The following is a 26,981-nucleotide window of genomic DNA, read 5'->3' as shown; positions in this document are numbered from 1 at the left end:
CTCTGGACCTGTAAAAATCACTTTTCAGAACATACTTCCTGGTGGGGGTGGGAGTTGGGGTGAACGTCATCTGACTGGCAGGGGCTGCTCAACCAATAAGAGAGGCTTCCCCCTCCCCCCTTTCTCCTTTTCCCTGAAAGTCCAGATGCACCTGCATTTCAGGAGCAAGCCTCACTGAGCACAATGGGAGTTACGTCTGAGGAGACACTAATTGGTTTGTGCAGGGACAGGAAAAACACAGGAAACACCCCTTGACCGGGGTCCTGGCAAAAGGCACACCCCTAGGCAGCACTAGCATACCCAAGGTCAATGCAGGGGTTGGGGCACACAGCAACTATACCAGGGAGAACCCTACTTGAGGAAAAGAATAAGACCTTAAGCAGCCTCAGGAAATCCAGTTTTTCTGCGATAAGCTCCAGGGTGGCTGCTGGATGGCCACGACGTCATGTATCCCTAATGACCTCCATACGCAGCCGGCTCAGAGTAAATTGCTGGTGGAAACAGGCCCCTGGTTTAGCATTCTCTACAGACAGACAGTCACTGCCAAAAGTCCCCTCTGCCCTTCCTGTCACTGGAATGTCAACAGGAGCTGTGCACTGCTGGACGCTGAACTTTGCTTTGGAGGGTCCAGAGGACAATCCCATACCACTTAGAGGAAGCAAGCACGAGATTTGATTAATGCCCGCGTTTCTGCTGGAGTGGCAGGGAGTGAGTTATTTTTCATTGTGAAAATGTTAAACTCTTACACTCAGCCCTCATTGGGCTGTTTTCAGGGTTTCCCTCCTCAGGTGTTTCTCTTCAAAGCTCGTTTTTTTAGTACTTCTGCAGACATTGGGGTTCCCCCTGCCGATACCTCCCTCTTGTGTGTGGGTGGTTCTTTTTTGACTATATAAGCAATGTCACTCACAGCCTAAACATTGGAAACAGGGGGAACGAAGATGTCTAACTCTGCCTGAAAGAAGCTGCAAGAGGTTTCTGTTTCCCCCCAACTTCTTCCACACCTAGCCAATCCATTTTTGAATGGTTTCTCAAGTTCTGAATAGCTTTTCTGCCTTTTATTTTGGAGCCTGTGTGCTCCTTCTCTCCGGCAGTCCAACACATTCCTCTTACAATGAAAAATACAATTAAATATTGATGATTGCCACAAAGCAAAGCTTAGAATGGGAAAGACTAGAGATCTTTTCAAGAAAATCGGAGATCTCAAGGGAACGTTTTGTGCAAAGACGGGCATGATAAAGGACAAAGAAGGCAGGGACCTAACACAAGCAGATGAGATTAAGAAGAGGTGGAAAGAATACACAGAAGAACTATACAGGAAAGATCTTAATGTCCCTGATAGCCATGATAGTGCAGTCACTGAACTTGAGCCGGACATCCTAGAGAGTGAAGTCAGGTGGGCCTTAGGAAGCATTACTAACAACAAAGCTAGCGGAGATGACAGTATTCCAGCTGAGCTATTTAAAATCCTAAAAGATGATGCTGTTCAAGTGCTGCACTCAATATGCCAACAAATTTGGAACACTTAACAGTGGCCACAAGACTGGAAAAGATCCGTTTACATTCCAGTTCCAAAGAAGGGCAATGCCAAAGAGTGCTCAAACTACCGTTCAATTGCGCTCATTTCACATGCCAGCAAGGTTATGCTCAAAATCCTACAAGCTAGGCTTCAGCAGTATGAGAACCAAGAACTACCAGAAGTACAAGCTGGGTTTCAAAGAGGCAGGGGAACTAGAGATCAAATCGCCAACATTCGCTGGATCATGGAGAAAGCAAGAGAATTCCAGAAAAACGTCTATTTCTGCTTCATTGACTACGCTAAAGCCTTTGATTGTGTGGATCATAACAAACTGTAGTAAATTCTGAAAGAGATGGGAGTACCAGACCACCTTACCTGTCTCCTGAGAAACCTGTACGAGGGTCAAGAACAACTGGGAAAGGAGTACAACAAGGCTGCATATTGTCGCCCTGCTTATTTAACTTATATGCAGAGTACATCATGAGAAACGCTGGGTTGGATGAATCACAGGTCAGAATTAAGATTGCCGGGAGAATTATCAACAACCTCAGATACGCAGACAATACCACCCTAATGGCAGAAAGCGAAGAGGATCTAAAGAGCCTCTTGTTGAGGGTGAAAGTGGAGAGTGCAAAAGCTGGTTTGAAACTCAACATTAAAAAAACTAAGATCATGGCATCTGGCCCCATCACTTCCTGGCATATAGAAGGGGAAGAAATGGAAGCAGTAACAGATTTTATTTTCTTGGGCTCCAAGATCACCGCAGACGGTGACTGTAGCCATGAAATGAAAAGACGCTTGCTCCTTGGGAGGAAAGCGATGGCAAACCTAGACAGCATAGTCAGAAGCAGAGACATCACCTTGCCGACAAAGGTCCGTATAATCAAAGCTATGGTTTTCCCAGTAGCAACATATGGCTGTGAGAGCTGGACTATAAGGAAGGCTGAGCGCCGAAGAATTGATGCTTTCGAACTGTGGTGCTGGAGAAGACTCTTACGAGTCCCCTGGACTGCAAGGAGGTCAAATCAGTCCATCCTAAAGGAAATCAACCCTGACTGCTCATTGGAAGGACAGATACTGAAGCTGAAGCTCAAATATTTTGGCCACCTAATGTGAAGAGAAAAGTCACTGGAAAAGACCCTGATGCTGGGAAAGATTGAAGGCAAAAGGAGAAGGGGACAGCAGAGGATGAGATGGCTAGATAGCATCACCAATGCAATGGATATGAACTTGGGCACACTCCAGGAGAGAGAGGAGGACAGGAAGGCCTGGCGTGCTATGGTTGATGGGGTCACGAAGAGTGAAGAGTCCGACACGACTTAATGACTGAACAACAACAACAACAAAGCAAAGCTAGGCTCCTGCTCTACTGTTATGTTGATGGGGATGCCATTTCTTGTAGCTAATGACAGTACAGCTCTGAGAGAGGCCTGTTATATTTTCTCGACCCACCCCCTCTCCAGGATCTACAGAGGCCCTGGGGCACCCTCCCTCTGTATGCAAATAGGAACTGGATGCACCAAGAAAGTTCAGAAAAGGTTAAACTACAAATAATGAATGAATGAATGAATGTGTAGTGTGTGAGAGTCTGGCTGGCCCTTGGCATTTCTACCTGCTAATGAGCCAGAAAATCACTTGTGAAGCTTCCTCATCCCTTGCTAAAACCAGCGATCTGCAAGGTGGGTGGAGTAATAGGAAGCTCCTTTTGCCATACTCTCAGTACATTCTGTCCCTGTGCAGTCACTGGATGGGATCTCCTCAGGAACAACCCCCTGCCTTCCTTATTTGACCTGTACCTTGGGCCTGCCTGGCCTGGTTCCTGGAGCAGAATTGGCTGTCCAAACACATACCCTCCAACCGCACAAGCTTGTATTAGCATTGCAATACTTTTTGCATCTCCTGGACCAGTTACTGGCACAGCTCAAAAGCTGCATCTGCATCCAGACAGCACATTCTTTCAAGACTGATGTAGCACTGAAGTGGGGAAAAGCATCCTTAAAAGAAGAGGTGCCAAGTGGCTTAGGAACATAGGAAGGTGGCTTATACTGAGTCAGACCGTTGGTCCATCTAGCCCAGCATTGTCAACACTGACTGGCAGCAGCTCTCGTGGGTTTCAGGCAGGATTCTTTCCTTGCCCTACCTGGAGAAGCCAGGGGTCGAACCTGGAACCTTCTGCATGCCAAGCATGTGCTCTGTCACACTGAGCTATAGCCTGTCCCAGCTTACGTCACAATAAATGTGTTAGTCTTTCAGTTGCCACAAGACCTTGCTGGGGTTTTTTTGCTGCAATACACTAACATGGCTACTCCTGTGGAAATTTCCTCACAATCGTCACTTTTTGGGTGCATCCAGATGGAGGGCTCTTAGCACTAACAATTAGAAAGACTTGTGCAGATGTTCCATCTTTTTCTCCTTAACCAATTTTTGCAGTAACAAAATGATGGAAGAAGCTGTGGGAAAACATAGGGGGATCACAAAACAAAATTTTAGGAAACAAGGTTTTAGGAAAATTGTACATACAAAAATATTCCAAATACATAGCAAGTTTTAATATAATATTATATACAACATTTAAAACAATAGATGAGCAATCCCTATGGTTTCTCCTGCATACATAGTTTCATACCTAGTTTCTCAAAGGGCTATATAAATATATTCTGGTTTTATTCTAGTTGTATTCTAGTTGTATTGTTATACTGTGGTTCTACTGTTTTATATATTTTATATTGTTTTATTGTGTGTTCCTTGGTTTTAATTTTTGTGAACCGCCCAGAGAGCTTCGGCTATTGGGCAGTATACAAATGAAATAAACAAAATAAATAATAATTAATAAATACACAATGCCCGTATCCCAAACGCATTTCGACCGTGGTGGTCTTCATCAGTGGGAAAAGTATGTGAACTCCAATTACAGTCCTTATTGCAACTAATATCTCATAGTGTTAAATGTCCTACATAGAACCAGTAAATATTTAACTATACAGATTCTGTGCTTCTCATCAAGTGGCTGGTGGTATCAAGGGATAATAAAAGGGAGAACATTTCATCCTACGCCCAAGATGAAAAGTTCCTTCTATTTACAGTAATGGCCTACCATGCCACAGAAGCTGAACAGGACTGTTCCAAGCAGTTTTTCTAAAAAAAAATTCTGGCACTGTGGCCAACTCCCACATAAGGCTGCAGTGCTCGAAACACATTTGGGATGGGGGCATTGTGTATTTATATAGCCCTTTGTAGAAACCAGGTATGAAACTATGTATGTAGGAGAAACTATAGGACTGCTAATCTATTGTTTTAAATGTTGTATGTAATATTATATTAAAATTTGTTATATATTTGGAATATTTTTGCATATACAATTTTCCTAAAACCTATTTTGTTTTGTGGTTTACAGGTGGTTTAGGAAGAACCGTTCTTTTGGTGATAAAACATGGGAGGATTACAAGAGCATCTCTACACCAGCCTAAAATCCCACATTTAAAATTGAGCTTTCTGCTACCATTTTAAATGCAGGATCATGATGGGCTCCCTTTACACACGCTTCCTTCCCCTCTTCTTTTCCCACTCATGAGTCCTCCATATGTTTCATTATACAACCACTAGATGGTGCTGTGGTCTAGCTCCTCTTCTTGTGAGCTTTCCTCTTTTCAAGAGGAAACTCAAGCAGAACTCAAGCACGGTAATTTGATTGCTCATTATCTCCAATCTTTTAAGAAATGGAATAAAGGTCATTTAGAGCGGAAGGTGCCCTGGAGGTTGACTATGTCATCTAAAGGACCCGCAAACTTCCATGAGTAACCAGTCTCAACAGCAGGATAAAATCTCTGTTCAAAGAACGGCCAAGTGGATGATGATGATGATTATGTCTGCGTACCACACACACCCCTTAACATTCTGTGGATTTTGGTGCGAAGCACCCTTTGATTGTATTACCTGCTCTAATCCCTCTAGTCTGTTTGGACTATGTGGTGATTCTGGAGCTTTTTACATGGGAGGGGGCATTTCAATTTTTTTAAGGAATTTTTAAACCATACAATCCATAAAAAAGAAGAAATACAAAAGAATAACTATGGAGACAACAGAATTAAAAGCTAAACAGGTATACAGATCTATAGAAGTAGAAATGGTTTACCATAATTGTTTTTTGTTTGGCATTCCAATCAAGTTTAAAATAATGTCATTCTTTTCTCAAACTTCTTTATGCTGCACTCCTTGGTTAACCCTGATAAGCTATGTTAATTTGCTCAGAAAGCCAGATTCCACAGTTTAACATAACACTCCATTTAGCAGTTTGTTTCAAGTTCCAATATTTGATGTATACTGTTAACCTGGCTGCCACTATCAAATGAAGCAAGAATATTTGTTTGTTTGGGGGAACTGTCCATATTTTTTTTAAGTCAACATAAAGTCAGGCCAGGTCAGGTCAAACTTTTATTGTGAATGGCCAAAGGCTTTTGCAAAAAATTCAGAGTAATTCAAAATATAATATGCTACATATCACATTTACAAATATTGAGGTTAAAGGTAAAGGTGTCCCCAACCAGTCGTGTCCGACTCTAGGGTGCGGTGCTCATCCCCGTTTCTAAGCCGAAGAGCTAGCGCTGTCCGAAGACGCTTCCGTGGTCATGTGGCCGGCATGACTGAACACCGAGGTGCACGGAACGCTGCTACCTTTCCCGCCGAGGCGGTACCTATTTATCTACTTGCAATTTCTTGCTTTCGAACTGCTAGGTTGGCAGAAGCTGGGACTGAAGAAGGGAGCTCACTCCGTCACGCAGCACTCGGGTCTCGAACTGCTGACCTGCCGACCTTCCAGTCTGCAGTTCAGCGTCTTAACCACTAAGCCACCGCGGTCCCCTCACAAATATTGAGAGCAAGTGCTAAATATATAACACTGTAAATAAAAACTAAAATCAAGAATGAAAACGGGAGCAACAAAACAAATAATAAGAATCATAATCAGATCAAGTTGCAGCATTGCCATGACACTTTTTGGCAATCTTGAAAAGTGCTTTTGTATGAATCCTTGGAGCTGCCAGTGCAAAAAGAAAAACCCTATGACCGCATTCAGACATTACAGTAAACCAGAATTGTTTTTAATTGCTCCTGCCAGCAAAAGCAACTAAACAAGCCAGGGATTCTGTGTCCATGCTTTGCTTAGCATGACGTTCAGACCAGGAACTCTTTGTAAAATCCTACATAAGACCTACTTAGAAGCCTTATTGAGGCATTATTATAAGTGGGAAAACTCATCATGCAAGCAGGAAGAGGGCCGTGCTGAGTAGCCCCGCCCCTGACGTGTCACAATGTAGCTCCGCCCAGAGGCATCCACACATATAGCGTGAACACCTGTAATGGGCTGGCTTTCACACGTATAGCTGTACGTCTTCAGCACAATTTGGAACCCTGCATGATTGAGGTTCCCAACTGCATGGAAGCCTATGCGTGTAAGGCTGTACTGAATAGAGCTAGAATATGTAGATCCACTGAAATGAATGGGAGTTAATTTGATCATGACTAAGCTAATTTCAGTGGGTGTCATCTAAGTGGGACTTATGTTGGACTTTACCTCTGGTTTGTTCTTCTCCTAACAAGCTAGAACCGTAAGACGGGGTTTGTTCTTTGCTTATGATTCTGGCGTGTTGGATAAGCAAGAAGTGTCCAGTTCAGATGTCTGTCTCAGAGATTCCATAAAGACATCTATACTGAGCCAAAGGAATCCAGTCACTCTGGTGACTGGACTATTGATCATGGCCAATGGCATAGTTTGAAAACAAATAGCCATAAAGCCTTGCCTAAGTTTGGGAAAAGTAAGATTAACCAAATAGGAGGCTCTGTAATTATCATTTTTATACAGCCAAAACCTGATTTTTAAACATTTCATAATTAGCACTTTGCTCAAAAATCCTATTTCTGAGATTAACATCTGCATAAGAGGTGGCCACAAAATGTGTAGAAATAGCACAAAGTCTGAGTAACTTAAAATCTGTAGAATTCCAGTCCTTGCATTGTTGTAATACAATGTTAAAAGAGATCTATTTGAGGATTTAAATTTAAAAAATTAATTTAAAAATAGTTAATTATGGCATTGTGGGCTTGAGCCACCATTGAAGGAAGTTCATTGTCTGCATGAATCACAGCTGACAGAATACTATGGGGCAAAACTAATAACATTTTCAAAAAATGTTTCCAGTTTAAAACAAAGAGGGGGGGTTCCAGTTTCATAATTTGAGAATCATCCCAGCCCCATATTTCTACCACATCAAAATTTGGGCCACCTTGCTTTGAAACAGTTTTAAAGCACAATTGAGCAGGAAGCCACTTTCTTTTCATATGATAAAATGTTAATATGGCTCACAAAGTTTTAGATGCTGAAACTTTTATTAGAACCATGTGAGTCTTCCAAGAAAGTATATCTTTAAAATTAATTCCTAAATGTTGGTCAGCCAGTTGCACATTTATCAACCAGAGAAATTTCTGATGTTTCTTTCCAAGACCATAACCCTAGTTTTTTAATAATTAATATTTAGATTTTCCTCTCTGCAGTATTTGCCAAGCCTGGAGATTACCTTTTTAAACCTGTATGTGCAAGAGATAGAAAACCATACCATCATATTCTATGATTCTATGATCATCATCATCATATAAAAGAATAGATATCTTATGGGGACCCATTGAAGGTGGAAAGAATTCAGGGCCAAAAAACCTTGGAATAATATTACTACAGAAAAGATTGAAAAGAAAGGGAGCTAAAATCCTTGATTCACTGGTGTCTTAAATCTGGGCCTGGTGCAGCCGGGACCCACACCCTAAAGATATTCAAAGATACCCGTATGACTCAAGTCCACTTGTGTGAAAAGAATGATGGTTTATTGATAGAAAATGGATGCAGAGAATAAAAGCAAAGAAAGCTTACACACACCCTTAACTCTCTGTTCAGACACCCTGGTTCCCAGAGAAGTGATGGGCGCCATCCCATGGGGCTGGTTATCTGTGCAGGTGGTGTGCCTGCCCCCTCTCAAACAAGTAGCAGGCCACTCTGCTCAGGATTTTATAGGGCCTGTCTCCTCAGACTGTCAGAAGACACACACGCACACCTCCCTTCACCCAGAAGGAGAAAGGGGGCCTTTCTTCTTTGCAGGAAAGTAAATTCCTCACGTTACAGGAAGAAGCATCCTTCATCAGCTAAAAGGCACAAACCGTACAGCTACAGTGCCAAGTCACTACCGTGCATTGCTTTAGCTTCTGTGAGGGACACAATCCTATTGGGATAGGTGACCGCCTCTGAACTCGGAGGCGACCACCTAGCCAATGCAGAGCAGGAGAAGCACAGAGGGGATCGTTCCCTCTGCACTTCTCCTGCCCTGCAGTTGCGGCTAAACAGCCGCTTTCGGATGTGTCGTACCAGCATTTCCGCCTTCCCCGCCACAGAACGCCCTCTGGAACACCCCATTTTGGCCGCTGCATGCTCCTCTTCGGAGCACGGAGTGCAGGGCTGTTCTGTACTGCCTGCAAGCAGCGTGGAACAGCCTGCCTGCCTTAACCCTGAAAGTTAATTTTGACATTCTGAAAAATGTAGTATGCCTGAGAGGGAGAACTGTGCAGCAATAAAATGTACATACTTTTAGGACATCTCAATATCAACCTTTATTTACTGGGATGTAGGGAGATGTAAGTCTTCCAGGCAGGGACTGCAACACTTCTGTGGCTCTGTACAGGCAAAATATTGGCACCAAATGCATTTTAATAGTACAAAGAAAAAGTTATTTCATGGGTCATGCTCTACCGGAACCTATGATTAGCCCTCCTTACCCTGTGGTTCAGGCAGATGGTTGCACAACCCCTCTCTCATATTCTTGTGGGAAAACCAGTATTTCTCCCCTCTTTTATAAGACACATTGCTTTTAAAACTATTCCTTCAAAGTGCACATATAAAGATTGGTCTAAAATACAGCCATGCCCAGGGAAATGTTTTCTAAAGGTCCCTGAGATGCAGGAAGGCAGCTACATTATATGACTGTGTGGGGCTGATGATCTCTAATTGATTTCCAAGAAAACTGTCCCTCCTCATTCCACGTCAGAAGCACAAAAGTGGACTGTTTTCATGGTAACCTTTTTCCTTCTAAAATGCACCTTCAATTACTCTCTAAAGAGTCTGAACAATATTCATCTACTTAGGCAAGAGATGAGACATGGCAGAAGGGAGGGACCTTGGATATTTCCACTTACTCTGGATGCCAAATGCACTTTGTGAATACATGAAACCAATTACACATGAGCTGTGCCAGAGACAGCTTGAGGTTTGAACCACTGGTCGCACAGTTTCCAGCCTCCCCCCTCCACTTTTTTTTTTTTTGCTATTGCACAGAGCCCCCTGGGTGGAATCTATTGGGGATTCTATCAGGAAAAGTGGTGCTTCATCAAGTGTGTTTCAGCTTCCGTATTCCATCTGCTCCACAATTCTGAATTTGAGCTGGATGGAAAAGTAAGAAGGGCTTCAAAAGTCCCATAAATCTTTATGCTGGCACGTTGGCAATGCCTTTGCCAATTCTATGCCTTTGCCACTCTAGAAAATTAGAAGTTTTTGAAAATGTTGAAGCTGGCAACAACACAAAGGCAAGAAGGAAACGCTGAGAGTCAAAGGACACATTACATGGAGATCTGTGTTTGTATGGATCTCCCTACTCAGAAAAAAACCCCGTAACTGCAGAGGGAGTGGGGGAGTGTGTGTGTGCAAATTTGTTTGCAGAAGCTCTGTGTATGTGTGTTTAATGTACTGTTGCACTGTTTACCTAATCAAAACCACCCTTGTGTTTCTCCTTCCATAGGGCAAACAGCGGCCGGGGGTGCAATTTTGATTAAACCGTTCTCCACCGTGCTGCTATGGTGAGCAAATTCCGCAGCATTAATTCAGTTTAAACTAAAACAGGGAGCTGCAATCACAGATCGCCCACAGAAAAATATTTGGTCCGAAGAAAGCTGTCGAGAACAAAAGCAGTTACTTGAGGTCTTGCCAGCCTGAACACAGCCCCTCTTCTGACCTTCTAGGACTTGTTTTGCTGCATGATTGAAAGATCACAGATTGCAAAAGTGACACTGATGATGCTTCCAGTTCTTGCCTATTATTTGCTTTCTGGTTTCCCGCTTGAGTGTTTCATTCCACAAAAATGCAGGCATAAGTCAGACTTTGGAAGAGGCAAGCTGCTTATAATACCAGGCAAGGCTTCAGTCCCATCCGTTTAGTGATGTGGGCCAGCGGTTCTGTGGGTTCAGGCAATCTACAGCAGCTCAACCACCACTGAGTGAAGCGTTGACACAGGCAGAGGAGCCAGGAACCAACAGTTACATTGGGCCAGATAGAATTGATTGGCCCCTCGGGTCACCTAATGCTGCTGCTGCCCGTGAGCTGTAGGGTGGTTAGGGGGAAGAGAAGCAGAGCTCAGGCTGGCAGGGCCCTCTGTCTGCAGGTTGTCTGGTCAATGCAGGGTGTGCGGGGTAGGACGGTCATGTACGCATTACCCTAAAAGATGACAAAAGTGGACCCAGATTTGCATACATTCACATGAGCTAATTAATTTGTATGGATGCTATCAGGGTTCGCCTTATGACTGGGACCCCCTGAGCAACTCCTGAAGGATCTCTTGCCTCCTAAGAGTCCCACCTTCCTTCTTTCACCTCTCCCTTTCCAGTAAAGTGGAGTTTAGGCTGTAGGCATGGGGTGATTAACACTCTAGACACAGGGTTAAACCACAACAGTTCCAAATTAAAGCAAGCAAATCACAACTAAAGGTATTTGCACAGTAGAGCTGAATGATACGAAAGGCTTTAAAAGAAAATAAAAGTTGCAAAACGCAAGTTTCTTTACCTAGCTGTCCTTAGACTTCTCCAGGCTGCTTCTTCCTGCCCCCTCTTCAGGCTCTGGTCTCCCTGACTCTGCTTTTACTGGCTCTGTTGCTCTCTTTATATACCCTCCTCCCTCTAATCCAAAAGTAGTGGTTCAAACCTGACGAAATGAAATTTAACTGGGGAAATGAAACTACTCCTCTCAGGGATACTCCCTCCCAACAGAAAAACCCAGGCCTCTAAGCCTAACCATTTTTCCCTTTGCCCCTGCAGGCACCAAATCTTCACAGAAGCACATTCAGAAACAATTACTGTAATTTAAAGAGAATTACAATGCATCTCCCCATAGTGGGGAAGACTGTGATCAAACGTCCTGTGTGGCTGCTCAGTCTGCTGTCCAGTTGCTATCTGTTGATGGGCAACTTCCAGGCCCCTGCTGCTCCTCTTCTCATGTTTATCTTTAAACCAGACTTGGACTGGACAGCTCTTCAGACAGCGGATGGCTTCAAAGAGAGGACTGTCCTCTGTAAAGGGCACATGGCCAGTGTGGTGAGGTGGTTCCTGGCCCTGCTGCCAGAGTCATTGGTCTGAGGGCCCTTAATCTGCTTGAGGGTGGGACAGAACTCTGTATGTCATTGTTGTGGCAAGATGTAAGTTTCATCTTCTGGAAATGATGGCCTCTTTCAGGAGTCTCTCCAAAATATCTGAGAAACTTATTGTCCTACTAGCAAACTCATGGATCCTTCTGTAGCCAAAACGGCACCATCCAGGCACAAGACGGAGGTATCACCAGGCATGGAGAAACCCCAGTGTCTGAAGAAATGATCATAAAAAAAATCTACAGTGGGGAGGGTGGAGGGGAATAAGAGCAAGGAAAACCCCCGAACAGTTCAGTGAGGACTGAGCATTGTTAGGGGCCATGGCATACTGAGTGGCTGTTGTGGGGCAGTGAGAGAAGGGGAATGGAAGGGAATATACTGGAAAAGGACATGGCTGGCTGGAATTCTGAATGGAAGCACGCCACCCTGCTTCATTTTGTTGCTGATTCCACTCGTATATTTCTGTGCTCAAAAAGAAGGTGATGATGCCTGTGCCACAATAATTATCGACAACATCTCACTGTCAACAGCATCAGATATGGCCGTATTGGCTCCTCAGGTCCCCGGATGCTGCTCAGTAGGATAGATGTCTGGACCATTCCCCCTCACGCCTCCAACTGAGATCACTGTTAAATGAGCAGACAACAAAGCTTTGAGGTAAGAGGTAGCATAACTGTCAGCAGCTGACACTTCCCCTGGACCAAATTTGGTCTTTGAATCAGTGCCACTTCCCCCCCCATTCCAGCTGCCAGTCCAGAGGTGAGAGGCAGATATACAACACTGTGTTGAGGGGTCTTTCTTACACCTCTAGCGGCTGTGTAGCGGAGGCAGGGCTTGCAGGGACGCAGCCCCAGCACTTTTTCATGAGCAGGGACTCTGATGTCATCTGCCACCCCCCTCAGAATTCCCTGTTCCCTCTGAGCTTAGCTGCAAGCCTCACTGTAGCTGTGGGGGGAATGAATTTTCCAAGCAACGCTATATTGTTCCATGTTGGAATGCAAAGTATTTGGGATGACTTGGCCTGGAATGGGCAATGAAGACTGATCCGCTTTACCAAAGATGTGCTCCTGGTGGAGATGAAAACTCCTAGAATTGGTTAGTGGATATGGATCGCCACAGTGGCCTGACATTGTTGGGCTGCCCTTGGACTCTGTCACAGTGAGCTCCTGCATTTCCAGATTTGCTACTACACCACTGACCTTTAGGAAAACAGTTGTCCCCTAGGTGGATTAATGGTGTGTGTTTTTTCTAGGACGGCCTTCCCCAGCCTGGTGCACTCCAGATGGGTCGGAGCCATAATTCGCAGCCAGCGTGGGAATTATGGGAGTTGTACTCCAACCCATCTGGAGGGCATCAGGCTGGGGAAATGGTTCTAGGCTATGGAAAAAACACACTGCCTGACACTCAAACGTTGAGCCTGTTTGTTCCTCCTTCGGCTGACTGGAGCAGTTGCCAGGGTAACATTTGCCATCTCTTCTTCCCCACCCCCACAGGGCTATGCTCATGTTCTAATTGTGTACCAGTCAACAATACCCCCCGCCCAAAGAGTGGGGTGAGGGGTCACCATGATTCACTCAAGGCTCAGCCGGAGCAGCGAGGAGAGCATTAATTTCATTTCTTGCATTTCTACACTGTCCAATGCTCTCTATTCAGCATAACATGGCGCAGAACATTTCTGAGATTGTCAAGTGGGCAGTTTGTGGACAGGCACAAAGACGCCGCTGTGGTGTTCAGATTACAAGGTGGCTGGAGGGGCCCTCCTACCTTTTTGTTGCAGCCCCCCTGAGCTCAGCAGTAGATTTAAGTAATTTTAAGCTCTGGACTTATGGGGCCCCATGCTTTACATTGCTAATGTGGATTACTTCACTTACTCCGAAATGCAGTAACCACCCCTCCTGCTCATTCTCTTGAATGAAACCCCGGATCTGCCCCAAAGTCCTGTCCTGACGACACTACTGCCTGATACACTGTTTTTAAAAGATGGCGGGGGGATGATTTATCTCAAATTGGGGGAGGGGAGGCAGGAGCGGGAGGTTGTGGATTAATGTCCCCCCACACACAATATTTTCCCCTATTATCTAAGAACTACCCTGGGCCAAACTAATCAGGATTTGCACACATGCATTCACAGAAGTGGTGGGAATGAGATATTTACACTGGAAACATTAATCCTTGGCTGCATGTGGCAAACTGGTTCTGCTTAACAGCATTATCCCAAGAAACATGGGAAAGGTGATGTACAGTCAGGGCCAGAAATATTTGAACAAGGTTAACTGTTTTGGCAGTTGGCCTCTGTACACCACCACATTGAAGTTGAAAGGAGACACACCCAGATGGGAGCGAAGTCAGGACTTTCAGCTGTAATTCAAGGGCTTTGACAAAAGTGGGGCACTAACCATTCAGAAAGGACAGCCAGTGGCATACACACACCCCCATTGTTGGTGGCTCATAAGTAATGAACCAAACCGACATCCTCTCAAAATTAAGGATCGCCTTTAATACCTGGATGAAAATCCTTTGCCGTCAATGACTGCCTGAAGTCTGGAACCCATGGACATGACCAGATGCTGAGTTTCCTCCCTCAAGATGCTTTGCCAGGCCTTTACTGCAGCTGCCTTCAGCTGCTGCTTGTTTGTGGGTCTTTCTGCCTTCAGTCTTGTCTTCAGTGAGTGAAAAGCACGCTCTATTCGGTTGAGATCAGGTGACTGACTTGGCCATTGAAGAACATCCCACTTCTTTGCCTGGAGAAACTCTTGGGTAGCTTTTGCTGTGTTTTGGGCCATTATCCATCTGCAATACGAAGCGGCATCCTATCAGTTTGGCAGCATTCGGCTGAATCTGAGCAGAAAGTATAGCCCTATACACTTCAGAATTCATCCTGCTGCTTTTATCAGCAGTCAGGTCATCAATAAAGACCACTGACCCGGCTCCATTGGCAGCCATACATGCCCATGCCATAACACTGCCTCCACCATGTTTGACAAATGATGTGGTATGCTTTGGATCATGAGCTGTTCCTTTCCTTCTCCATACTTTTCTCTTCCCATCATTCCGGTACAAGTTAATCTTGGTTTCATCAGTCCAAAGAATCTTATTCCAGAACTGGGCAGGCTTTTTTAGGTGTTTGCTGGCAAAGGCTAATCTGGCCTGTCTATTCTTGAGCGTTACCAGTGGTTTGCACCTCGTTGTGAAGCCTCTGTATTTACATTCATAAAGCTGTCTCTTGACTGTAGATGTTGACAATGACATGCCTACTTCCTCAAGAGCATTCTTGACCTGGCTAGATGTTGTGAAAGGCTTCCTCTTCACCATGAGCAGAATTCTGCGGTCATCCACTTTAGTTGTCTTCTGTGGTCTGCCAGGCCTTTTGCTGTTGCTGAGCTTGCCAGGTAATTCCTTCTTTTTCAGGATGTTCCAAACTGTTGTGTTGGCCACTCCCACTGTTTTTGCTATCTCTCTGATGGGTTTATTTTGTTTCCTCAGCCTAATGATGGCCTCCTTCACTCTCATGGACACCTCTTTGGACCTCATGTTGGGAGTTCCAGTGAACAGCTACCAAATGCAAATATAACACTCAGAACCACTTCCAGGCCTTTCATCTGTTTGATTGGTACCCAGGAAACAGGCCATACCTGGCCATGCAGCTGCTTGTCAGCCATTCGTTCCATTACTTCTGTTCTGAGCCACCAACGATGGGTGTGTGTGTATGCCACTGGCTGTCCTTCCTGAATGGTTAGTGCCCCACTTTTGACAAACCCCTTGAATTACAGCTGACAGTCCTGACTTCGCTCCCATCTGGGTGTGTTTCCTTTCAACTTCAATGTGGTGGTGTACAGAGGCCACCTGCCAAAACAGTTATCCTTGTTCCAATATTTCGGGCCCTGACTGTACATCTCTCTGCCACTCACCCTTGGTTTCTGTACCAAGGGTGACAGGGACTCAACTTGGCGATTGCTAAGTTCTGCTTCTTGACTGTTACCTATGGCCTTGAAGAACTTAATTCAGATTAGTTTGCTTCTATTTCCTTACCTTACCAGTACCTTAACGCTACTGTTGGCATTTGACAAATGTTAGAAAGAAAGGAAATGCAGTAATGACATTCATTTTAATAAAGGCCACAGATTTGCCTCCTCAGGACAGGCTTCAACTAGTCTATCTTGTGTGTTGGTGGTTGCTTTCACACTAGAGCCCTTCAGGACAACTGAACTTAAAATCATAATTAGCTGAATTTAAAACAGAAGTTCCACATTGTGCTTAATATGCTTTTCTAATGTTTACTGACAAGTAAATCCCATTCAGCAGAGATATTTTCATATGTTATAATCACAACTACCCTTTTTGAAGGTTCTGCCTGTTTTATTGCTTCCTGTTAAGCAGGGCTGGGGGATTCACGATGAATTGCCCCTTAATTGTCCCTTGAATAGCCTTAATTGCCCCACTATTCTGTTCCCTCAGATTGGCTTTAATTATTGATTTCTTTGCATTATGTTTTGCTTTTAATGTTTTAATTAGTTTATACCAGACTATTAAAAAAAATTTTTTTTAAATGAGATGAAATTCAGTAATTAAAACCTTCCCTCCCCCTATGGGAACAGAAAATGACAGGGGGGCAATTAAGAAAACATTTCTCATCCAGCACAGATCAACAGGAAGAAATAAAATGGTCTGAACCAGCAAACAGGATTCTTTTAATTAAAGGCACAAAAAACCTGTAAAGCTTCAATAGTACTTTGTCCATGCTGAGCAAGCTGATGCCGTAATTGTGTTTTATTGCCCCACAGGACAACACAGAAAATGGTGGACTCTAATGGTTTGACAAAAAATGTCATCTGGACTGTCTGTAAAGGGTGAATGAAGAAAGGGTGGCAATTCCAAAGAAAAGAGCTTGTGTGTGTGTGTGTGGGGGGGGTGATGTTGCAATAGCAAAAGCCTCCCTATATATCTGGTGATGGCTCCCCATATGTTGGTGTGCTCCAGCTCCCATTTCCCCAGCCAGAATGGTCAATGGTTAGAGATGGTGGGGATTGGAGTCCAACAACATCTGCACAGCCACAGGTTACCCACTCCTGCTATATGATACCTTACTGTGGGTTGATTTCTATGGAATTATCAGCTGGGAAATGATATTTCCCAGCTGACAATGCTAGATGGCCATGATATTGTTTGTTGATGCTAATCCTTCCTGGGCTCGTCCTGGAAAAGCATGAAGGGGTGCAAAATGAGAGTAGGACCAGATCCTTCCTAAATCTCCCATAACCCACCCCGATTGTACTCTCCGAAGTACATATACACACCTGACAGAATAGCACATTGCATCATTTCTAGCCTGCCCTTCCTGGCTGGATCTTAGAACAGCGTACATGGGCGGAGGTGGGGAGGTTACACCCCCCCACCCCCCGCTGATATTGTCCAGGACTGGACCTGCATAGCTCGAGATGGAACTGCATCAAATGCTTTCAATCATTCTTGGGGCAAAATGTTTGGAGGGTGGAGCAGCAAAAAAGGAATTGCAACTCAGCTTTCCAATTTATGCTCCTTCTTCTGCCCTGTCTTCCCTGAAATGTCTTGCGTTCCTTTAGCTTCTCATGGCCTTGCCCCACCTTGTCTTTCAGCTCTGGCCCATGACCTCCACTCCTCCAGCTCTACTATCCTCAGCCACCTAAATGTTTCTTATTCATTTGTTGTACTTCTGCAAATCTTGACCTTTCCTTGGAAGAGAGAGGAGGACCCCAGCCAGGAACAACTGCAAGGTGGAAGGAGAGGGAATCTGCTGCTTGCTGCTACCTCTGCTTCTGCCTTTGGGACTCCTGATCCACCACATCACTGTGAGTGCTGCCTCTTCGCAGGATTAAGGCCCTGACTCAGCAGCTTCTCCCAGGACTGCCACCCCCTCCCAGCCCAATTGTGTCATCTTCCTGGGCTGGGGGCATAAAAGCTAGGCTCCTGCAGGAGCAGGATGGCTCCCGAAGGGGTGATACCAAAGGGGTTTGCCCCTGTGGGAGAACATGAGGGCGAAGGCCTGCCCCTTGTCAACAGAGTGGTGTTGGGGGGTGTTGGGAGGGATGTGCTTCAAACAAAGAAGGGGAGATGAAGGGACACAGGGAGCAGCCATCACAACTATACAGGGCAGAGGGAGATATGGTGGGGAGAGACAGTTGCGTATTCAGGGGAGCGGGGATCATAGCAGGGTCCTGGTTGTCCCCAAGCGGTCCCCCAATACAAATAACCTGGATAGCCTTGGCAGCAGCCCCCCTGGGTTGAAAATACTGTTGGTGAATGCCAGGTCTGTGACTGGTAAGACAGCTGCCATCCAGGACTTGATCCTGGATGAGCATGCTGACCTGGCATGTATTACAGAGACCTGGTTGGATGAAGCTGCAGGTGTTAATCTAGCTCAGCTTTGTCCCCCAGGGTTTTCTGCAGTACAGCAGGCTAGACCGGGGGGGGGGGGCAGAGTTGCAGTGGTCTATCATGATACTGTCCCCCTCACCAGGTGCCCTGGACCACAGTCTACTGGGTTTGGGTGTGCATACTTAAAAGTGGGTGCTCGGGACAGAATAGGGTTTCTGTTGGTGTACCGCCCACCCTGCCACCCAACAGTCTCCCTTCCTGAGCTAGCCGGGGTGACCACGGCAGCGGTGATGGAGTCCCCTCGGCTTGATCTGCTGGGAGACTTCAACATCCATGCTGAGGCTGCCCTGTCGGGAGTGGCTCAGGACTTCATGTCCTCCATGATGACCATGGGTCTGTCCCAAGTGGTTTCTGTCCCCACTCATACAGCAGGTCACACTCTAGACCTAGTTTTCTATGCTGAGCAGGATGATGGTGATCTGGGTGTGAAGGAACTTTCTGTTGTTCCGTTGTCATGGACAGTTCACTACTTGGTGGGGTTTAGACTCACTGGAACTCAGTGCCTCTGCAGGGGTGGAGGGCCGATTAAGCTGGTCCGCCCCAGGAGGCTGATGGATCCAGATGGTTTCCTGATGGCTCTTGGGGATTTTCCTGATGCCTCGGCAGGCGATTCTGTCGAAGCCCTGGCTGATCTCCGGGAGATGGCTAGGGCAGGGGACACAATCGCTCCTGAGCGTCCCCTCTCATGGAGTGGTGCCAGACCGGCCCCCTGGTTCTCTAGGGAACTGGCGGCGATGAAGCGAATGAGACGGAGACGAGAGCGACGTTGGCGGAAAACTCGGAACGAGTCCGATCGAACACGGGCTAGGGCTTATCTGAAAGCCTACTCCGTGGCAATGAGGGCAGCAAAGAAGTCTTTCTGTTCTGCCACCATTGCATCTGCAGGGAGCCAGCCAGCGGAGCTGTTTCGAGTGGCCAGGGGCCTTCTACATCCTGGCCCATGTGATAAAAATTCTGACCACTCGACAGCCCGCTGTGAACAACTTGCTCAGCACTTTGCTGATAAAATCACTCGGATGCATTCTGACTTGGATGCTGTAGTTGATGCAGATCCTGTGGATGTCACTTTGGCTCCTGCTTGTTCAGTGTTGATGGATTCTTTTCAATTTGTGCAGCCCGAGAATGTGGACAGGATCCTTGGAGTGGTGAAAGCCACCACATGTATGCTGGATCCTTGCCCCTCCTGGCTTATTAAAGAGGCCAGAGGAGGACTGGCTGAGTGGATAATGGGAGTGGTTAATGCCTCTTTGGAACGAGGTATTGTTCCATTATGCTTAAAAGAGGCGGTTGTGAGGCCTCTGTTGAAGAAGCCTTCCCTGAATTCCACCATACTAGATAACTATTGTCCAGTCTCTAATGTACCATTTTTGGGCAAAGTATTAGAGCATGTGGTGACCTCCCAGCTCCAGGGGTTCCTAGATGAGACAGATTATCTTGATCCATTTCAATCTGGTTTCAGGCCTGTGTATGGGACAGAGACAACTTTGATTGCCTTGGTGGATGACCTACGCCAGGAACTGGACTGGGGGAGTGTGTCCCTGTTAGTTCTGCTGGACCTCTCAGCGGCATTCAATACCATCGACCATGGTATTCTTCTGGGACACCTCTCTGGGATGGGACTTGGGGGTACTGTTTTACAGTGGCTCCATTCCTTCTTAGCAGGGTGAACTCAGAAGGTGGTGTTGGGGGATGCCTGTTCGACTCCGTGGCCCCTTGTGGGGTCCCTCAGGGTTCTGTTCTGTCCCCCATGCTATTTAATATCTACATGAAACCGCTGGGAGATGTTGTCCGGAGTTTTGGCGTTCGGCGCCACCAATATGATGATGACACCCAGCTCCATTACTCCTTTCCACCGGATTCCAAGGAAGCTGTTTCTGTCTTTAACCAGTGTTTGGCATCAGTAATGGACTGGATGAGGGAGAACAAATTGAAACTTAATCCAGACAAGACAGAGGTGCTCCTGGTCAGTCAAAAGGTAGATCAGGGAATAGGGATTCAGCCTGTGTTGGATGGGGTTACACTCCCCCTGAAGACCCAGGTTCGCAGTTTGGGGGTGCCCCTGGATTCAGCCCTAAGCCTGGATGCTCAGGTTTTAGTGGTGGCCAGGAGAGCTTCTGCACAGTTAAAACTAGTGCGCCAATTGTGCCCGTTGCTGGAGATGTCTGATCTGGCCACGGTGACACATGCCTTAGTTTCATCCCGTTTGGATTACTGCAACGCGCTCTACCTAGGGCTGCCTATGAAAAGTGTTTGGAAACTGCAGTTGGTTCAAAGAGCTGGACTGTTGACCGGGACTGGTTACAGGGAGCATACAACTCCCTTGTTAAAACAGCTTCACTGGCTTCCAGTCTGTTTCCGGGCACAATTCAAAGTGCTGGCTATGACCTATAAAGCCCTATATGGCTCCGGTCCAGGTTATCTGAAAGACCGTATCCTCCCTTATGAACTTGCCCGTGTCCTGAGATCTTCTGGGGAGGCCCTTCTCTCAGTCCCACCACTGTCACTGGCACATTTGGTGGGAAACCAGGAGAAGGCCTTCTCAGTGGCTGCCCCACAGCTGTGGAACACCCTTCCCAGGGAGGCTAGGATGGCTCCCTCCTTGATGTGTTTTCAGAGGCAGATTAAAACATTCCTGTTCCAGCAGGTCTTTGGGACATAGTTGGCACCTGGGGGTAAGCTGCTAAAATGTTGTTTAAAAATGCTGTTTTAATGTTTGAATATAATTTTAATTATATTGTTGTTTAATTTAGATTTTAACTTTTGTATATTATCATATGTTTTAATTGTATATGTTTTAAGTTTTGTATGCTGCCTTGTGTCCCAGTACTGGGAAAAAGGCGGGGTATAAATAAATATAATAATAATACTAACAACAACAACAAATCTGTTGTCCATGTACAACAGAGAGGTATCAGCAGGCTTGAGAGAACCTCTGGGTTCCTTCAGTCCTGCTGGGACCTCTCTGTTGCACATGGGTGGTGCTGTTTGGGCTGCATGAAGATTGGCATTACTATTTGCTATTTTGCTATTACAGCTCCTGGGGAAGCTCACAGATAAGAAGGCATAAAGGCAACAGCCTGTTCCCTTTTTCTTGTCCCCACCATCTAGGTAAGCAGAGATATACTGTCTCTGAACATGGAGGTTCTATTTAGCCATCATGGAGGTTCCTACTTAGCCATAGGTAAACCTATTCTCAATGGGTTGTATCCAGGACCTGCCTTTCTTGAAAAGAAGGGCTCACAGAAGGTTGGTCTGCCCAATTTTGTGAGGTCCCCCACCTACACACCATAGTCCACCCCATTCATCAGGGTCTCCTGACTTCCTGTGTAGCACTCTGAGGGGGGTGGAAGAGCTGCTGCAGGAAGGAGCTGGTAGGGAAGTCCACTTCCATCAGCACAGTTGATCCAGCTTAAGTCTGGATCCAACCCCATGAATTCATCTACCCCATGAATTTATCTGAACCTTCTTTAAAACCGTCTAGTCCAGTGGCCACCCCCATCTCTTTAAATCCTATACGTTGGTTATGTGTTGTGTGTTAAAAGGTTTTCATTTGTCCTATATCTACAGCCAATCAGTTTCAGAATTATGAGAGAGGGAGAAAAACTGCACTCTGTCCACTGTCTTCACATAGTTCACAGCATTATAATCCCTATTCACTCACCCACTTGGTTTCAACATGCATGTGATGGTTGTTGGAAAGTGTGGTGTGACTTATAGCAGAGTTGCGTTATACAGAGAAAGCGTGGCAACACAGCATTTAGTATTGGAGGCAATAAACGCAGGCCAGAGCCAGTTTAAACGAAGTTCAAATCAACTTACGTTATTAGTCCTTTTTATACACATCATCAAAGAAGGCTATCTAACACTGTTTAACTACAAGCACACCATAAAGCTGGGTGTGTGAATGTAAGTGAGCGAAGGCACAAGATATGGTTATTCAGTTCCTTCAGGAAGAAAGCCACATGATCCTTGTTACTAGTGGCAGAGGAAGAGGGAAGAGGAAGTGGAGGAAGAAGAGAACAGGAACTGCTCAAGCTACAAGACATTCTTTATCATCCCCTAGTGTCTGGAAGCATGCGGAGTTGTTCCTATTATCCAACACCAGTGACAATGCTGTGTCTTCAGCTGCCAGTCCGTTCCATCATGTTTAGAGTGGGACGTGTGATGTAAAGCACCAAATAGATGTGGGGTGTTCGACATTTTCCCTGCACGCTGTTCCCCAAAGTCCTTTCCCACTCCCCAGCCAGGTTCTGATACCAGCACCTGGGTGGGAGGAAAGCATCTCTTAGAGACATACCCTAGTAAGAAAGACAGGGGAAGGATTCAGCACCCCTTACCCACATGCTGTTTTGATCTTTTACAGAGCAGTCCTAAACTCTAAGTACCCAGGGGTGGGGGGGAGGAATGCTGCTGCTGTATTGGTGGAACATCCGCCATATCCTACATGCACTCAGCCCAAGAGAGGGAGATGGGACCCAGCCTTGCCTTCTGCAGTGCCGGCATAGTAGGGCTTTTGTGAAGTCCTACAGCAGCTCTGCCAGTGGAACTCAAATATAGGATTGTGCCCTAGATCACATTTCCTCTCTCTCACCCAGACAAGGTCTGTTTTAGTTGGGCCTGGATTGTTAATGTTATTTTATTTTTAAAGACAAAAATAAGAAGTCCCAAGCTCTCTAACATTTCCCAAGAATCTGTACACCATTGTCACTTCCACTTTGGTGACTACACTGCCTTGTTGTGGCGAAGGGGCTTGCGCAACTCAGTGAAGCCATAAGCTATGCTGTGCAGGGCCACCCAAGACGGACAGGTCATGGCGGAGAGTTCTGACAAAATGTGGTTGACTGGGGAAGGAAATGGCAACCCACTCCAGTATTCTTGCCAAGAAAACCCCATGGAACGTATCACAAGGCTAAAAGAGATGATGCCGGAAGATGAGCTCCTCAGGTCGGAAGGCGTCCAATATACTACTGGGGAAGAGCAGAGGGAATTTCCAAGTAGCGCCAGAAAGAGTGAAGCGGCTGGGCCAAAGCCGAAAGGACACTCAGCTGTGGATGTGTCTGGTGGTGAAAAGAAAGTCCGATGCTGTAAAGAACAATATTGTTTAGGAACCTGGAATGTCAGATCAATGAATCAAGGTAAGCTGAAGGTGGTCAAACATGAGATGGCAAGATTGAACATCGACATCTTCGGAATCGGCAAACTAAAATGGACAAGCATGGGCGAATTTAATTCAGGTGACCATTATATCTACTACTGTGGGCAAGAATCCCTTAGAAGAAATGGAGTAGCACTCATAGTCAACAAAAGGGTGGGAAAAGCAGTACTGGGGTACAATCTCAAAAACAACAGAATGATCTCAGTACGAATCCAAGGCAAACCATTCAACATCACAGTAATTCAAGTCTATGCTCCAACTACTGAGGCCAAAGAAGCTGAGGTTGATCGGTTCTATGAAGACCTACAACACCTTCTAGAACTAACACCAAAAAAAGATGTCCTCTTCATCATAGGGGATTGGAATGCTAAAGTAGGAAGTCAAGAAATCACCGGGATAACAGGCAGGCATGGCCTTGGTGTACAAAATGAAGCAGGACAAAAGCTAATAGAGTTTTGCCAAGAGAACACGCTGATCATAGCAAACACTCTTTTCCAACAGCACAAGAGGCGACTCTACACATGGACATCACCAGATGGTCAATATCGAAATCAGAATGATTATGTACGTTGCAGCCAAAGATGGAGAAGCTCTATACAGGCAGTAAAAACAAGACCTGGAGCTGACTGTGGCTCAGATCATGAGCTTCTTATTGCAAAATTTCGGCTTAAATTGAAGAACGTAGGGAAAACCACTAAACCATTCAGTTATGACCTAAATCATATCCCTTATGAATATACAGTGGAGGTGACGAATAGATTTAAGGGATTAGACCTGATAGAGTGCCTGAGGAACTATGGACGGAGGTCCGTAACATTGTTCAGGAGGCAGCAATTCAATCCATCCAAAAGAAAAAGAAATGCAAGAAAGCAAAGTGGCTGTCTGATGAGGCTTTACAAGTAGCTGAGGAAAGAAGGGAAGCGAAAAGCAAGGGAGAAAGGGGAAGATATACCCAACTGAATGCAGATTTCCAGAGAATAGCAAGGACAGACAAGAAGGCCTTCTTAAATGAACAATGCAAAGAAATCAAAGAAAACAATAGAATACAAAAGACTAGAGATCTCTTCAAGAAAATTGGAGATCTCAAGGGAACGTTTTGTGCAAAGACGGGCATGATAAAGGACAAAGAAGGCAGTGACCTAACAGAAGCAGGTGAGATTAAGAAGAGGTGGAAAGAATACACAGAAGAACTATACAGGAAAGATCTTAATGTCCCTGATAGCCATGATAGTGCGGTCACTGAACTTGAGCCGGACATCCTTGAGAGTGAAGTCAATGGGCCTTAGGAAGCATTACTAACAACAAAGCTAGCGGAGATGACAGTATTCCAGCTGAGCTATTTAAAATCCTAAAAGATGATGCTGTTCAAGTGCTGCACTCAATATGCCAACAAATTTGGAACACTCAACAGTGGCCACAAGACTGGAAAAGGTCAGTTTACATTCCAATTCCAAAGAAGGGCAACGCCAAAGAGTGTTCAAACTACCGTACAATTGTGCTCATTTCACATGCCAGCAAGGTTATGCTCAAAATCCTACAAGCTAGGCTTCAGCAGTATGAGAACCAAGAACTACCAGAAGTACAAGCTGGGTTTCGAAGAGGCAGAGGAACTAGAGATCAAATCGCTGACATTTGCTGGATCATGGAGAAAGCAAGAGAATTTCAGAAAAACGTCTATTTCTGCTTCATTGACTACACTAAAGCCTTTGATTGTGTGGATCACAACAAACTGTGGCAAATTCTGAAAGAGATGGGGGTACCAGACCACCTTACCTGTCTCCTGAGAAACCTGTACAAGGGTCAAGAAGCAACAGTAAGAACCGGACATGGAACAACCGATTGGTTCAAAATTGGGAAAGGAGTACAACAAGGCTGTATATTGTCGCCCTGCTTATTTAATTTATATGCAGAGTACATCATGAGAAACGCTGGGTTGGATGAATCACAGGTCGGAATGAGATGGCTAGATAGCATCACCGATGCAATGAATATGGACTTGAGCACGCTCTGGGAGAGAGCGCAGGACAGGAAGGCCTGGCATGCTATGGTCCATGGGGTCATGAAGAGTCGGACACGACTGAACAACTGAACAACAACAATTAATATCTGTGGCACAACCATATATCTCATCAGAGCCCCCAAAGAGACAACTAAGAATGCAATCCTATGTATGGTTAGACAGAAAAAAGTCCTACAACTCCCAGCATTCCCCAGCCAGCAAAGCTTCCTCCTTGGGTGGCCAGGTGTCCACAGCCTGCCAAGGCTCTTCCTCCTGGGGGGCCAGGTGTCCACAGCCTGCCAAGGCTCTTCCTCCTGGGGGGCCAGGTGTCCACAGCCTGCCAAGGATCTTCCTCCTGGGGGGCCAGGTGTCCACAGCCTGCCAAGGCTCTTCCTCCTGGGGGGCCAGGTGTCCACAGCCTGCCAAGGCTCTTCCTCCTGGGGGGCCAGGTGTCCACAGCCTGCCAAGGCTCTTCCTCCTGGGGGGCCAGGTGTCCACAGCCTGCCAAGGCTCTTCCTCCTGGGGGGCCAGGTGTCCACAGCCTGCCAAGGCTCTTCCTCCTGGGGGGCCAGGTGTCCACAGCCTGCCAAGGCTCTTCCTCCTGGGGGGCCAGGTGTCCACAGCCTGCCAAGGCTCTTCCTCCTGGGGGGCCAGGTGTCCACAGCCTGCCAAGGATCTTCCTCCTGGGGGGCCAGGTGTCCACAGCCTGCCAAGGCTCTTCCTCCTGGGGGGCCAGGTGTCCACAGCTTGCCAAGGCTCTTCCTCCTGGGGGGCCGGGTGTCCACAGCTTGCCAAGGATCTTCTTCCTAGTCAGTTTGAAAGTCAAAGAACCATAAGAAGAGGAGAGCAGGAGCCTTGAAGTTGCCCATCAAGAGCTGGGCAACAGATTGAGCAGGCAGACAGGTCACCTAATCAGTCTTCTCCACTATGGTGAGATGTCTTGTATTTCTATTTAAATAATAGTTGTTATTTCTAAAATTGCGCCTTTACATATAAATTTGCATGTGCTAATAATATGCAGATTTGTTCCCTCTTTTGTCTTTTTGGTGATGCGTTTCCTCGCACAAGTGGCCACCCAACAGCCAACACAGCGCTGTGCTGGGTAGCAACACACTCCTCGGACGGCCATTCTGGCAGAAAGGGAGCATGTCAAAAGCTTTTGTGACCTTTTCTGGGGCTGGATGAGGCTGGGAATAGGGGCGGTGCAGGTCGCCTTTCTTCAGATGGGCTAGAATAGAGGTAGGCAATCTGGATATGTTGACTTGGGGGAGGAGGATGTAGCAGCCCTTTAGAGAGATTTTATGGTAGAAATCTGGAGGGCGAAAATGCAGAAGCGATACTGAAGAACAATGGTAAAAAGTGGTTGTAAGAACGAAGCTAAAAACAATGCTCTGGGTTTGGGAAACGGGGGAAAAACAGGCCGAGATTAATGTTTACGTGTTGCAGGTTGTGATCTTC

At 46.0% G+C, this 26,981-nt stretch overlaps 1 protein-coding gene across 1 annotated transcript; it reads left to right on the top strand.

Moving 5' to 3' along the window:
* The first annotated feature begins 8,479 nt into the window (after nucleotides 1-8,479).
* LOC146341070 (uncharacterized) lies at nucleotides 8,480-26,359 on the top strand. Its single transcript, XM_084807319.1, has 5 exons — nucleotides 8,480-8,542; nucleotides 8,887-9,067; nucleotides 10,345-10,402; nucleotides 18,146-19,834; nucleotides 25,768-26,359. Exons 1-5 carry the CDS (start codon nucleotides 8,480-8,482, stop codon nucleotides 26,357-26,359), a joined length of 2,583 nt encoding a protein of 860 aa, XP_084663445.1.
* Nucleotides 26,360-26,981: the final 622 nt, after the last annotated feature.

This window comes from Heloderma suspectum, chromosome 6 (assembly GCF_057233095.1).
Source record: "Heloderma suspectum isolate Gila_16-S chromosome 6, 16-S_ref, whole genome shotgun sequence".
In the NCBI taxonomy this organism is placed as follows: Eukaryota; Metazoa; Chordata; class Lepidosauria; order Squamata; family Helodermatidae; genus Heloderma; species Heloderma suspectum.
Note: the sequence above shows the minus strand (reverse complement) of the source record. Positions and strands in the feature narration are given on the sequence as shown.